This window comes from Convolutriloba macropyga, chromosome 14 (genome assembly GCF_964194025.1).
Source record: "Convolutriloba macropyga chromosome 14, txConMacr16.3, whole genome shotgun sequence".
In the NCBI taxonomy this organism is placed as follows: Eukaryota; Metazoa; Xenacoelomorpha; order Acoela; family Convolutidae; genus Convolutriloba; species Convolutriloba macropyga.
The window spans coordinates 33,714,034-33,729,746 of record NC_134481.1 but is presented as its reverse complement, the minus strand read 5'-3'; the positions used below and the strand labels follow the sequence as shown (position 1 = coordinate 33,729,746).

General features: G+C 36.4%; 1 protein-coding gene across 1 annotated transcript; it reads left to right on the top strand.

The window, feature by feature from the left end:
- The first annotated feature begins 499 nt into the window (after nucleotides 1-499).
- On the top strand, nucleotides 500-13,200 carry LOC142352909 (uncharacterized). The gene is made up of 3 exons (XM_075405064.1): nucleotides 500-646; nucleotides 830-913; nucleotides 12,972-13,200. The coding sequence occupies exons 1-3, from the start codon at nucleotides 500-502 to the stop codon at nucleotides 13,140-13,142; spliced, it is 402 nt and encodes a 133-aa protein (XP_075261179.1). The 3' UTR covers nucleotides 13,143-13,200.
- Nucleotides 13,201-15,713: the final 2,513 nt, after the last annotated feature.

Below are 15,713 nucleotides of genomic sequence, written 5' to 3'. Positions count from 1 at the left end.
AACACTGAAAAAATTTTAATGAAATTTTAATTTGATCATTTTTAGACCTTTATCTTAAACTAATTTAACAAAAAGTTGACTACGATATGGCAGTTTTTGACACTTTAAGTCCCGTTTCTCTCTATTTTGCATCAATGGACTCATGATTTATCAAAAACAACTTTGGCTCTCAAAGACCGATGAATAGCCCGATCACCTTTTTTCAATTCGAAAGGAGTAGCACTCAGTCTCGCCCAGGGTGACCAGAGGCGGTTCGTTCCGTCCCAGGGTCTGGGTCTGTTCGGTCTGTCCCCGGGTCGGGCTAGCGAATCTTCAGTGTGGCCCAGGGTGACCAAAGTCGGTTTGGTCTGGCCAGAGTAGTCAAAGTCTTTTTGGTCTGTTCCATGCCTGACTTTTGGTCTGTTTTGTCTGGACCCTATGATGGTTTTCATCATCTAAGCGTGCGATGAAATTAATGATAGTTCAAAATTTCTGTTATACTTGGGTTTATCCAAAAAGCATGAAAGTGACAAACTCGGAATTCTTTCCGGCAGCCGAGACGATAACAAAAGTGGGTCTGCCAACTGTATTACTTTCCTCTGTGACTACACTCGCTCTCGTCTGCCAGCTGAGAACACGCAAAATTGGACAGGGCGTCAGTCTTTCGGTTTGTGCTCTACGTTCAAAAAACAAAAGTAAACAAATTCAAAAACGGATGTCCAAAACTTTTACGTTTTATTTCTGAGAGAAAAGGAGGAGTACAATGAAAAAAAAATATGTACATAAATCAACCGATTCTGTTAATCTTACTTATGAAGTTCCAACATTTCCAAAATGTTGTTTGTTTTAGGTACACATGGCTCTAATGACCAACTGTGCTATCTACACAATATTTGCCATCGTACACTACATGCTCATTGTACTCGCTGGCCAGGTAAGTCTCACCAGGTTTGGGGCATCAACGCTAAAACATTGGGAATTGGGGTGAACGCAATAATTTATTACAAAAATATTACGAAAGCTTACTTATAAATTTATCAAATATCCTTTAATGGTGAATTTTTCTCAGACTTGCGGTTCATAATCATGTGACATTTTTATTTTCACAGCTTGTTGCTGGTAATGGAGAAAATTTTATTCCTCTGTTATTCACCGCAATTCATCCAAAAATAATCGGGGCGTTTTGCGATTAGAAAATGTTATTTCCAGAGTTGGGGATCAGGACTACTTATGTGCAGAGATTCAAACCCTTCCCGTACCTAACATTCATAGTAACTCAGTACAGAATCAGAATGTTTCTTCAGAAAATATTCAGTACTGATTCAGAGTCTGTTTATGTCACATTTGTATCTGATCATTTTTGATGGCAAGCGCGCTAAATTTCTAATCCAATGACATCCAAGTTGTGATAGTTTGTTTTTTTTATTATTTGACATGACAAGAAAATTGGAGCGAGATATTCGAATCAAGAAAAAACAATTGTGGACTTTGATTGGATAATCAAAGTCCGCAATTGTTTTTTAGGAACCCGAATCTGAGTCTCATAATATTTCAGTACTGAATCATAGTATTTTTATTATGATTTTTACTATGCCCAGAGTTCTGATCATGACACTTTATAGACATTTCATGGTAAAATTCATAGTAAAATTCTGAGCTTATTCTGGACATAATGAAATATTCTGGGCTCAGTCTGAACATAATGAATCGATTTTCTGATAATACTCTGAACAGACCGATTTTTAGCCTAAATTTACTCCGTTTAGCATGAAAAATATCCTTTTCTGGTCTTAGTTAAAAACAACTTAGGCAATATTAAAAATTAAATTACAATAAATATTTGGTAAATAATAAGTTTAATCATTTAAAATTTTATTCAGTCATAAAAACCAGTTTGAGCCATGAATGCCACAAAACGCAGTTTTAACTATGTATGCCACTTCAAGAAGCCAGTTGTGTGTTTAAAAGCAATGCGGTGAACTTAGTAACGAAGCAGCTAGAATTTCTAATCATTTGCTACCACTGGTATCTCAAACACCAATCTGTAAACCAGGGTACATTTCCAACATCACAAAAATAAATAAAGTGATTTCAGAAATTACTTCATTATAGAAAAATAATAAGAAGAAAACAATATTCGAGGTTTTAAAAAATGGCGGCTTCCATGTTAGCATTGAACAAATAAACATGAAAAATTTGTAAATTAAAATTGCCAAAAAAAACCAATTATTTCAGTTTTTGTACTTTCAGAGGACGCTTCCTGCTGTGCATAAATTGCTACTTTTGCTAGGAGTAATATTTGATTTGCTGGAAGATTTGCGACATGTCAGGTCTATTAATCATATTTAGTACTAGTGATTTATTACATTTCATAGACAGAAAATAAAAATAATCATAAAAACTTTAATAGTTGAGTTATATCTCCGAATACTGCTTAAAACCTCTTCAAATTATAGTCTGTTTTTTGGTAAGGGCAATAATGTCGTAGCATAACGTTTGCTTAAAAAATAAATTTGTAATACAATTTACTGCTTCTTTTCTGATTTAAAAAATATGTCTTCCAAATCAACAAAACCGTCTATATATATTATTCTGTTGTAGCGCCTGCTTATCCAATATCATGTCTGGATAATGATATCCCCCTGATTAAAATGTAAATTTTAAAAAACCCAAAATTCATTTTTCAAATTTAGCTTTCAATTTTGATTTGATTTTATAGATCGACTCACTGCTGTATAGATAAGATGCAAAAAGCTAGATCATAAGTGATTGCAAGTGCACTAGTTTGGGCGTGTAATTGTTTTTGTTTCTAATAAATTTATTCGGGCTAGCGTGCGAGCAAGCTTGTAAGATGGTGACTTTTTAGTTTATTTACAAATTTTCCGTTTTTTTTAACCTGAATTATTTTTTATGAGTATTTCTGCGTCTAAGTATTGAGGAATCAAATGTTCAGGTAAATAATTAAAATTGTGATAAAAAGAAGTTTGCTCATCAAATGATGTCATTTTGTTAAAAAGAACTATTAATTTTATTAAAGAGAAAAAGACATAATTTTTACCGTCATCTGATTTTTTCATGAAGTGACAATTAAAAAGATAAAAACACTTTTTGAGGTCAATTGAAGTTTATCTGAAAAACTACGTGTCCCTTGTCCTACGAAACAACCAGTTTCCTTTATGAAACAAACAAGTGTTTCAAGAAGACGCCATAGTTGAACAAAATTCGCAACAAGAACAAGAGTTAGAACTTCCAAACAATAACACTGAATGCGTTGACACAAACTAGTGATGCTGAATTTTTTCACTGGTGTTGAATTTTTTCAAAAAGATTGACGAGGCGCCTTTTGCCACCATTTATGCTTTTCTGTTAAATATTTCCATTGTAAAATCTGGGTTTCAGTGATCTGTTCCCCTCCCCACGAAAATTCTAAGACCAGTTGATCTTTATTATTGGATGCATAAACAGAAGGTTAATAGTGCCTGAGTAAATAAAGCGCCACAAGGTTAAAAAATTATTTTTTCACTCATTTTTTGATAAAATCCCTTGAATCACTTTTTGAGTTCTACGGAAAAAAGAACAAGTGGTAAAATACTACTTTGGGATCAATCAGAAAACAATGTTTATATGCCATTGCTATATGAAGAGTGGGGAGAAAAGAGTGGCAGGCAAAGTGAGTCTAAATCAACCTGGGTCGAGTTGTGAACGCTGAAAATCGCGGAAAATGTAGCACTTGCAATGATTGCAGTGAAAAAATGTGCGAAATGAGATTGTTGGCGATGAATGCGGTGGAGAAAAAATACTGCTAAGGTTTGGGATGGAGTAGAATGCCGTATGGGTCTCTGCTGTCCCAGTAATCACCTCTTGGGTCATCTTGGGGACATCGATCAAACTCACAAATCGCGAGGACTTAAAGTCAAAAACATGTTCCTTTCCAGTCCGATACTCATCAGTGCAGGCAAGAGCGTGAGATGAAAAATTTGAGGCAGAGCATTGACAAGCACCGTTGAAAGAAGGGAGCATAAGTGGTCGTTTGCGGGGCCTTGTATAAAAGTGGCCTTTGTGGTCATGTCTCGCCGACTTCTACCAGTTCGAATAGTATTCAAGGAGCGAAAGATTGTATTTTTAACTCGAAAATCACCAAACTAACAAAAGGGAAATTGAGACCAGTAGATGAAGTTTGACCATTTATTAGCAATGTGGTTAGACTTCAAAAAAGTCTCTTTTAAACTCTAATCAGCCTGAAACTCCTTGCTAGTAGAAAATGAAAGCAGGGTTAGTAAGATGAGGGCGCTTGTAATACCAATGAGCAATGAATGAGAAAACTGTGTGATTCCTAACCAAAAATTACAATCCGAAATGAAAATCTTCAAGTAAGAAATTTTGTCTAAGTTTCAGACAAGAAAGATGTAGTGATAGACGCGGAATTAATATTACAGATTAGTTAGTTAGCATCTCTGATAGCAGAGCTCAAAAGATAGAGTGGCTACACTACATGTCCGGTCCACACAGCACATGCTCTGCTGTGTCTCGAAGGATGATTTAAGGAGACTCAGGGCTCAGCGGACTTAACTCCTCAAAGAGGTAGACCCCAGATGGTCTTAGCACTGATTCTCTGGCTTTCATGGCTTGGAACTATTTCGTCTGAAGGTCGGATGACTAAATACTTAAAGCTTCGGCCAAAGTGGAGGTGCAACGCCAAGAATAGCAAATCGTGCAAAGATTAGCAGTGAAACCTCACAGTTAGCAGAGCTCTCTCGACGCAAAATTGTAAATGAATATATTTAAGATTTGAGCTGAAGTAATTGAAACTCTTAACTTGTCTTTTCCAAAAAAGTTTCAGCGATCATCAGACAGATGCAGGATTTTTAATTCTTCAATTTTTTTTAGTAAAAACAGCTTATATAATTCACAAAGACATTTCAATGCATTTTCTGGATCTAATGGGATGAAAACTTAAAAAAGTCATTATTTTTTTGGTTTTGCTATTTCATAAAATTTTTTCGCTTTTATAAAATCATTTCGACAAATCCTCAATAGCCTAAAGATGGTCTTATTGACTCAAAAATCACCAAAGTAACGAAATTGAAAAAAGAAGATAAAGTTTATTACTTTATTAGCGACTTGGCTAGACTTCAATTAAAGCCTCTTTTGAACTCTAATCAGCCTGGAACTCCTTGCTAGTAGGAAATGAATGCAAAGCTATTAAGGTCGAGATGTAAGGGAGCTTGTACGACCGAAAGTTGATGAGCAATGAATGAGAAAACGTTGTGCGATCTCTAAGCACAATTACTATCTGATGAGCCTGTACGACCGAAATTTGACGAGTAATGCATGAGAAAACTGTGCTTGATCCCTGCGCAAAATTACTATCCAAAATGAAAGTTTTCAAGTAGGAAATTTTGTCTAAAGTTCAGACAAAGAAGATGTAGTGATAGTCGCAGAAATAACATGACAGAGTAGTGTTGCTTCTGTGATAGAAGAGCTCAATACATAGAGTTGCTACACTTCATGTCTGGTCCAGACAGCACATGCTCTGATATGTCCCGAAAGATGATTTAAGGAGACACGTGGCTCAGCGGACATAAGTTCTCAAAGAGCTAGCCCCGAAACGGTCTTGTCACGGATGCTCTGGTTTTCAAGGCTTGGAAATAGTTCCTCTGAAGGTCTGATAACTAAATAACTAAAGCTCCGGCCAAAGGGAGGTGCACCGCTAAGAATAGCAAATCTTACAAAGATTAGCAGTGAAACCTCACAGTTAGCAGAGCTCTCTCGACGCAAATTTGTAAATGAATATATTTAAGATTTGATCTGAAGTAATTGAAACTCTTAACTTGCCATTTCCAAAAAAGTTTCAGCGATCATCAGACAGATACAGGATTTTTAATTCTTCAATTTTTTTAAGTAAAAACAGCTTATATAATTCACAAAAAGACATTTCAATGCATTTTCTGGATCTAATGGGATGAAAACTCAAAAAAGTCGTTATTTTTTTGGTTTTGCTACTTCACAAAATTTTTTCGCTTTTATTAAATCATTTCGACAAATCCTCAGTAGCCTAAAGATGGTCTTATTGACTCAAAAATCACCAAAGTAACGAAATTGAAATTGAGACTAGTAGATAAAGTTTAATACTTTATTAGCGACTTGGCTAGACTTCAAAAAAGTCTCTTTTAAACTCCAATCAGCCTGAAACTCCTTGCTAGTAGAAAATGAAAGCAGGGTTAGTAAGATGAGGGCGCTTGTAATACCAATGAGCAATGAATCAGAAAACTGTGTGATTCCTAACCAAAAATTACAATCTGAAATGAAAACCTTCAAGTAAGAAATTTTGTCTAAGTTTCAGACAAGAAAGATGTAGTGATAGACGCGGAATTAATTTTACAGATTAGTCAGTTAGCATCTCTGATAGCAGAGCTCAAAGATAGAGTGGCTACACTACATGTCCGGTCCACACAGCACATGCTCTGCTGTGTCTCGAAGGATGATTTAAGGAGACTCAGGGCTCAGCAGACTTAGCTCCTCAAAGAGGTAGACCCCAGATGGTCTTAGCACTGATTCTCTGGCTTTCATGGCTTGGAACTATTTCGTCTGAAGGTCGGATGACTAAATACTTAAAGCTTCGGCCAAAGTGGAGGTGCACCGCCAAGAATAGCAAATCGTACAAAGATTAGCAGTGAAACCTCACAGTTAGCAGAGCTCTCTCGACGCAAATTTGTAAATGAGTATATTTAAGATTTGAGCTGAAGTAATTGAAACTCTTAACTTGCCATTTCCAAAAAAGTTTCAGCGATCATCAGACAGATGCATGATTTTTAATTTTTCAATTTTTTTAGTAAAAACAGATTATATAATTCACAAAAAGACATTTCAATGCATTTTCTGGATCTAATGGGATGAAAACTCAAAAAAGTCATTGTTTTTTTTTTTGGTTTCGCTACTTCATAAAATTTTTTCGCTTTTATTAAATCATTGCGACAAATCCTCAGTAGCCTAAAGATGGTCTTATTGACTCAAAAATCACCAAAGTAACGAAATTGAAATTGAGACTAGTAGATAAAGTTTAATACTTTATTAGCAACTTGGCTAGACTTCAATTAAAGTCTCTTTTGAACTCTAATCAGCCTGGAACTCCTTGCTAGTAGGAAATGAATGCAAGGCTATTAAGGTCGAGATGTAACGGAGCTTGTACGACCGAAAGTTGATGAGCAATGAATGAGAAAACGGTGTGCGATCTCTATGCACAATTACTATCTGATGAGCCTGTACGACCAAAATTTGACGAGTAATGCATGAGAAAACTGTGCTTGATCCCTGCGCAAAATTACTATCCAAAATGAAAGTTTTCAAGTAGGAAATTTTGTCTAAAGTTCAGACAATAAGATGTAGTGATAGTCGCAGAAATAACATGACAGAGTAGTGTTGCTTCTGTGATAGAAGAGCTCAATACATAGAGTTGCTACACTACATGTCTGGTCCAGACAGCACATGCTCTGATATGTCCCGAAAGATGGCTTAAGGAGACACGTGGCTCAGCGGATATAAGTTCTCAAAGAGCTAGCCCCGAGACGGTCTTGTCACGGATGCTCTGGTTTTCATGGCTTGGAAATAGTTCCTCTGAAGGTCTGATAACTAAATAACTAAAGCTCCGGCCAAAGGGAGGTGCACAGCTAAGAATAGCAAATCTTACAAAGATTAGCAGTGAAACCTCACAGTTAGCAGAGCTCTCTCGACGCAAATTTGTAAATGAATATATTTAAGATTTGAGCTGAAGTAATTGAAACTCTTAACTTGCCATTTCCAAAAGTTTCAGCGATCATCAGACAGATGCAGGATTTTTAATTCTTCAATTTTTTTTTAGTAAAAACAGCTTATATAATTCACAAAAAGACATTTCAATGCATTTTCTGGATCTAATGGGATGAAAACTAAAAAAGTCATTATTTTTTTGGTTTTGCTACTTCATAAAATTTTTTCGCTTTTATTAAATCATTGCGACAAATCCTCAGTAGCCTAAAGATGGTCTTATTGACTCAAAAATCACCAAAGTAACGAAATTGAAATTGAGACTAGTAGATAAAGTTTAATACTTTATTAGCAACTTGGCTAGACTTCAATTAAAGTCTCTTTTGAACTCTAATCAGCCTGGAACTCCTTGCTAGTAGGAAATGAATGCAAGGCTATTAAGGTCGAGATGTAACGGAGCTTGTACGACCGAAAGTTGATGAGCAATGAATGAGAAAACGGTGTGCGATCTCTATGCACAATTACTATCTGATGAGCCTGTACGACCAAAATTTGACGAGTAATGCATGAGAAAACTGTGCTTGATCCCTGCGCAAAATTACTATCCAAAATGAAAGTTTTCAAGTAGGAAATTTTGTCTAAAGTTCAGACAATAAGATGTAGTGATAGTCGCAGAAATAACATGACAGAGTAGTGTTGCTTCTGTGATAGAAGAGCTCAATACATAGAGTTGCTACACTACATGTCTGGTCCAGACAGCACATGCTCTGATATGTCCCGAAAGATGGCTTAAGGAGACACGTGGCTCAGCGGATATAAGTTCTCAAAGAGCTAGCCCCGAGACGGTCTTGTCACGGATGCTCTGGTTTTCATGGCTTGGAAATAGTTCCTCTGAAGGTCTGATAACTAAATAACTAAAGCTCCGGCCAAAGGGAGGTGCACAGCTAAGAATAGCAAATCTTACAAAGATTAGCAGTGAAACCTCACAGTTAGCAGAGCTCTCTCGACGCAAATTTGTAAATGAATATATTTAAGATTTGAGCTGAAGTAATTGAAACTCTTAACTTGCCATTTCCAAAAGTTTCAGCGATCATCAGACAGATGCAGGATTTTTAATTCTTCAATTTTTTTTTTAGTAAAAACAGCTTATATAATTCACAAAAAGACATTTCAATGCATTTTCTGGATCTAATGGGATGAAAACTCAAAAAAGTCATTATTTTTTTGGTTTTGCTACTTCATAAAATTTTTTCGCTTTTATTAAATCATTGCGACAAATCCTCAGTAGCCTAAAGATGGTCTTATTGACTCAAAAATCACCAAAGTAACGAAATTGAAATTGAGACTAGTAGATAAAGTTTAATACTTTATTAGCAACTTGGCTAGACTTCAATTAAAGTCTCTTTTGAACTCTAATCAGCCTGGAACTCATTGCTAGTAGGAAATGAATGCAAGGCTATTAAGGTCGAGATGTAACGGAGCTTGTACGACCGAAAGTTGATGAGCAATGAATGAGAAAACGGTGTGCGATCTCTATGCACAATTACTATCTGATGAGCCTGTACGACCAAAATTTGACGAGTAATGCATGAGAAAACTGTGCTTGATCCCTGCGCAAAATTACTATCCAAAATGAAAGTTTTCAAGTAGGAAATTTTGTCTAAAGTTCAGACAATAAGATGTAGTGATAGTCGCAGAAATAACATGACAGAGTAGTGTTGCTTCTGTGATAGAAGAGCTCAATACATAGAGTTGCTACACTACATGTCTGGTCCAGACAGCACATGCTCTGATATGTCCCGAAAGATGGTTTAAGGAGACACGTGGCTCAGCGGATATAAGTTCTCAAAGAGCTAGCCCCGAGACGGTCTTGTCACGGATGCTCTGGTTTTCATGGCTTGGAAATAGTTCCTCTGAAGGTCTGATAACTAAATAACTAAAGCTCCGGCCAAAGGGAGGTGCACAGCTAAGAATAGCAAATCTTACAAAGATTAGCAGTGAAACCTCACAGTTAGCAGAGCTCTCTCGACGCAAATTTGTAAATGAATATATTTAAGATTTGAGCTGAAGTAATTGAAACTCTTAACTTGCCATTTCCAAAAGTTTCAGCGATCATCAGACAGATGCAGGATTTTTAATTCTTCAATTTTTTTTAGTAAAAACAGCTTATATAATTCACAAAAAGACATTTCAATGCATTTTCTGGATCTAATGGGATGAAAACTCAAAAAAGTCATTATTTTTTTGGTTTTGCTACTTCATAAAATTTTTTCGCTTTCATTAAATCATTGCGACAAATCCTCAGTAGCCTAAAGATGGTCTTATTGACTCAAAAATCACCAAAGTAACGAAATTGAAATTGAGACTAGTAGATAAAGTTTAATACTTTATTAGCAACTTGGCTAGACTTCAATTAAAGTCTCTTTTGAACTCTAATCAGCCTGGAACTCATTGCTAGTAGGAAATGAATGCAAGGCTATTAAGGTCGAGATGTAACGGAGCTTGTACGACCGAAAGTTGATGAGCAATGAATGAGAAAACGGTGTGCGATCTCTATGCACAATTACTATCTGATGAGCCTGTACGACCAAAATTTGACGAGTAATGCATGAGAAAACTGTGCTTGATCCCTGCGCAAAATTACTATCCAAAATGAAAGTTTTCAAGTAGGAAATTTTGTCTAAAGTTCAGACAATAAGATGTAGTGATAGTCGCAGAAATAACATGACAGAGTAGTGTTGCTTCTGTGATAGAAGAGCTCAATACATAGAGTTGCTACACTACATGTCTGGTCCAGACAGCACATGCTCTGATATGTCCCGAAAGATGGCTTAAGGAGACACGTGGCTCAGCGGATATAAGTTCTCAAAGAGCTAGCCCCGAGACGGTCTTGTCACGGATGCTCTGGTTTTCATGGCTTGGAAATAGTTCCTCTGAAGGTCTGATAACTAAATAACTAAAGCTCCGGCCAAAGGGAGGTGCACAGCTAAGAATAGCAAATCTTACAAAGATTAGCAGTGAAACCTCACAATTAGCAGAGCTCTCTCGACGCAAATTTGTAAATGAATATATTTAAGATTTGAGCTGAAGTAATTGAAACTCTTAACTTGCCATTTCCAAAAGTTTCAGCGATCATCAGACAGATGCAGGATTTTTAATTCTTCAATTTTTTTTAGTAAAAACAGCTTATATAATTCACAAAAAGACATTTCAATGCATTTTCTGGATCTAATGGGATGAAAACTCAAAAAAGTCATTATTTTTTTGGTTTTGCTACTTCATAAAATTTTTTCGCTTTTATTAAATCATTGCGACAAATCCTCAGTAGCCTAAAGATGGTCTTATTGACTCAAAAATCACCAAAGTAACGAAATTGAAATTGAGACTAGTAGATGAAGTTTAACACTTTATTAGCAACTTGGCTAGACTTCAATTAAAGTCTCTTTTGAACTCTAATCAGCCTGGAACTCCTTGCTAGTAGGAAATGAATGCAAGGCTATTAAGGTCGAGATGTAAGGGAGCTTGTACGACCGAAAGTTGATGAGCAATGAATGAGAAAACGGTGTGCGATCTCTATGCACAATTACTATCTGATGAGCCTGTACGACCAAAAGTTGACGAGTAATGCATGAGAAAACTGTGCTTGATCCCTGCGCAAAATTACTATCCAAAATGAAAATTTTCAAGTAGGAAATTTTGTCTAAAGTGCAGACAAAGAAGATGTAGTGATAGTCGCAGAAATAACATGACAGAATAGTGTTGCATCTGTGATAGAAGAGCTCAATACATAGAGTTGCCACACTACATGTCTGGTCCAGACAGCACATGCTCTGATATGTCCCGAAAGATGATTTAAGGAGAGACGTGGCTCAGCGGACATAAGTTCTCAAAGAGCTAGCCCCGAGACGGTCTTGTCACGGATGCTCTGGTTTTCATGGCTTGGAACTAGTTCCTCTGAAGGTCTGATAACTAAATAACTAAAGCTCCGGCCAAAGGGAGGTGCACCGCTAAGAATAGTATATCTTACAAAGATTAGCAGTGAAACCTCACAGTTAGCAATGCTCTCTCGACGCAAATTTTTAAATGAAACTATTTAAGATTTGAGCTGAAGTCATTGAAACTCTCAATTTGTCAATAAACTTTTCAGCGATTATCAGACAGAAGCAAGAGCTCTTTTTTTTAAAGTTTTTTAGTAAAAGAGATTTTTTTTTCGAAAAATGTATTTCATTGCAGCTTCTGGATGAAATGAGATGAAAACTCAAATAATTTGTTTTTTTTATTTTTGCTACCCCCACAGAAATTTTTTGCTTTTATATAATTATTTCGACAAATCCTCAAATCAGCGTCGCTTCATATGATCTAAATCAATTCTACACGGTTGTTTTGCCCACTCAACGTTCTTTATCAACCTGGCTTTGCTTAGCAGTTTCACAAATTCTCGGTGGCAATTGCAACAGTCTTATAATTGATTTGCATTGAGACCTGACCCAATAGTTTAACCCACTGCTGTATAGATGACACAAAAATCTAGTCAGATTAACCGAAATCAGAAATAAGTACACAATAATGAAACAAAAGAAAACTTTATCAAATTTACCATGAGGAGAAACTCATTGTTCCATTGTTCCGCTAAAGGAAATTTTAATAGATCGGGACTTGAACCCATCTTTGTACACTCCATTTTTGTGTCCGCAGCTTACCCAATGAGAGTAAGAGCTTGTGCCAGCTATATCTTAAACTTGCTGCACGCCGGTCGTTTGATTACGACTTTAAGCTACGGCAGTAGTGGCATCAAATGTAAAGAGCTATGTAACTGGATTACAGGCCATTATCATTAATTTTTGAAGAACAGCTATTTATATACATCCTCACACAAAAATTAACAATTATCACTTAAAACATCACCGGAAAAGCACTCATATGAACATGGCAGAAAAAGACCAACAGAGCCAAAATTATAGCTACAAACCAAGCTGAGGTCCCAAACTGAGTTCCGAATCGACCTATGATCAGACTCAGTGGAGCGCACAATTGTGCCTTGTGCAATCGCAATTAAAAAGTGTGTGCGACCTCAAGAACGCAAGATAACCTGATCAAAAGTGGTAGGTGGTTTTGGTCTGGGACAGTCTGATCAGAGGTCATTTTGGTCCGAGACGGTCTGGGACAGCTGCCTGGGCAACACCTGAGAGCAATTTATCAGGTAATTATAATACAACAGACTTTAATTTAATTTTTTCCCTTTTTTTAAGGTTCCCGCTTTGTCAGACTTGAGAGTGATTCTATTGGGAATTTCACAGACACTTGCAGGGGTCGGAGTGACAGTGAGAAGTGTCATGTATCTCAAAGTTGCAACTATGCGGGCTGCTCTCAAAAAATCAATCAGAAACTTCAAATGTTCGTCTCATCTAACCTCACAGTAATCACATCCCAATTTGACCCCTTTCCCAATTTCATACCCTGCATCACAATATCAACCCACGAAATTCAGATTTCAGTAACAATTTCAGTATAATCGATTGAGAAAATCGATCCATCGCATCACAGAAAAAAATTGCGCTTCAATTAAATACTATGTGTGAATAAAGTCTTGCACGCAAGCGAGATCAGTAACGTTCGTCCGCATATAATGTTTCTTCCGTTCAGTAAAAAGAAACCTAAAGCTAAAACTTTTTTATTACATATGTTTATCCGAGGCATGGGATATTAGACGAACCAAAATTTTGGCCGTTAGACAAAAACCCTGGGGTAAAGTTTGTGTTTAGACGAATACCAATTAAAATTTGTACTTCAAAACCCACACGCTTAAAGTTGTCAGTTGATTCTAATAGAAGTCTTTCCATACACAAGTTTTGTTAAATTACATTCAAAATGAATCAATTTTTCCTTGTTCTGCATCTCTTCTACTCTACTAAATGTTAACAAGATCAATGATTTCGATAGTGAACTCTATAATTACTTATCAATGGCTTTGCTGCAAACAATTTAGAGCCACAGAGCTGAAAAATCAAGGAAAATTGAGAGCTGGAGTTCTAAAGCTCTTCCCATTTCTTGAATGCTTTTGGAACCTATTTTTCTATGAAGAAAATCGCTACATACTGTTGACTGCGCTATATTACCGAAAAGATATTGCAGTAACTCATTTAAAAGTTACAGTTGATAATTGTTTAAATTCTACAAAAGTTGTTTCATACTTTTTTGCCTAATGACTACAAATCTTTTCCAATAATCGAGTTTTCACCTTATTCGCCCGTTTTCACCTTATGTCGTCCAATAATCGAGGTTTCGCCCGTCAAGCAATCAGCATACCGTAAAAGTCTCTCTGCAGAAAGTGGCCTGATTTGGTGCTCAAATGTGATACGCAAAATGACATCCAGAAACAAACCCTTGTTGATGGTGTCGCTTGACCTCAGCAGCGCTTTTGATACAGTTGAGACCACCTCCTGATTGACATCTTGAAGAAGTATTTTGGTCTCGGCGGCGTTGTTGCAAACTTTTTTTGATACGTATCTTCGAAACAGAACAGTGAAAGTCCTAGTTGCAAATGTTCTATCAGATTCTATCGAGCAACCAACCGGTGTTCAGCAAGGGAGTATTCTAGGGCCTTTACTCTTCCTACTTTATCTTAGTCCTCTATTTGAAGCACTTGACGCGATGTGGTGCCTCTATCATTTTTACACTGACGATTCTCAATTCTTCACTGAAATACATGAAGGACGATTAACATCGAAATGTGAAGAAGTACTTAAAAGAGTTGAGGAGTCTCTTGACTTGTTGAAGTTGAAGCTCAACAAAGACAAAACTGAGCTAATAATCTTCCAGCCCAATGTTTTTGACAAGAACATCCCAAAAAAATTGAATTTTTCGAAGAACCTCTCATCGAAAAAACTTAAATCAAAGTACTAGGATTTTGGCTTGATGCAGTTATGAATCTGAACAATCAGATACCTTTTTTATTTTCAAAAAATTGTTACGACTATCTCCTACATTTTTACTCTTTTCGAAAATTCCTTGATCAACGTCATTTAATTGTTAGTTGCTACATTCTATCGTGACATGGCTATTGTAATGCATTATTTCATTACTGCCTACCTGAAAGATTGAAAAAGGTTCAGAAAGTCCGGAATGACGCAGTACGCTATATTTCTGGAAAACCTCGTTCAACAAGAACACCACGGCTGATAGAGAGCTGCATTGGTTAACAATTGAATAGAGAATTCAGTTTAAAGTATGCTCTCTTATGCACAAGGTGAAAACAAAAATCCTCCAGTGTATCTACAAAGTCTGTTCCGACTTTATGTGAACTGTGCTAATTCAAATAGGCGGGAAATGTTTCGCGTGCCTACTGGTAGAACAAATTTCCAAAAAGCTATTTTCGAGAATGTTTTAGATAAAATCCATTAAACAGAATTTTAGCATGTATTTTAATAGCCAACATTCTCAACTAAAAACTTTGAAACAAATAACCGGCAGATCACCCGAAGAGCTGTGAAATAAACCTGCTTGCCGTAGAATGCAGGATTAAAAAGATATGATAATGAGTTCAAGAACAGTTATTTAAAAGTCCTAGTTGCAAATGTTCTATCAGATTCTAACGAGCAACCAACCGGTGTTCAGCAAGGGCGTATTCTAGGGCCTTTACTCTTCCTACTTTATCTTAGTCCGTTATTTGAAGCACTTGACGCGATAGGGTGCCACTATCATTTTTACGCTGACGATTCTCAATTCTTCTTTGAAATCCATAAGGGACGATTAACATCGAAAAGTGAAGAAGTACTTAAAAGAGTTGAGAATTATTTTGACTCGTTGAAGTCGAAGCTGAACAAAGACAAAACTGAGCTAATAATCTTCCAGCCCAATACTTTTGACCAGAATATCCCAAAAAATGCATTTTTCGGAGAACCTCTCACCGAAAAAACTTAAATCAAAGTACTGGGTTTTCGGCTCGTTGCAGTTGTGAATCTGAACAATTAGATACGTGTTTCATTATCAAA

Bases quoted from the DNA above. Each gene is read 5' to 3' on its own strand.
- LOC142352909 (XM_075405064.1), top strand. From the start codon at position 500: ATGAAAGTGACAAACTCGGAATTCTTTCCGGCAGCCGAGACGATAACA. The intron at 647-829 runs GTTTGTGCTCTA...TGTTTGTTTTAG, and splicing joins GACAGGGCGTCAGTCTTTCG to GTACACATGGCTCTAATGAC. The intron at 914-12,971 runs GTAAGTCTCACC...CCTTTTTTTAAG, and splicing joins TCATTGTACTCGCTGGCCAG to GTTCCCGCTTTGTCAGACTT.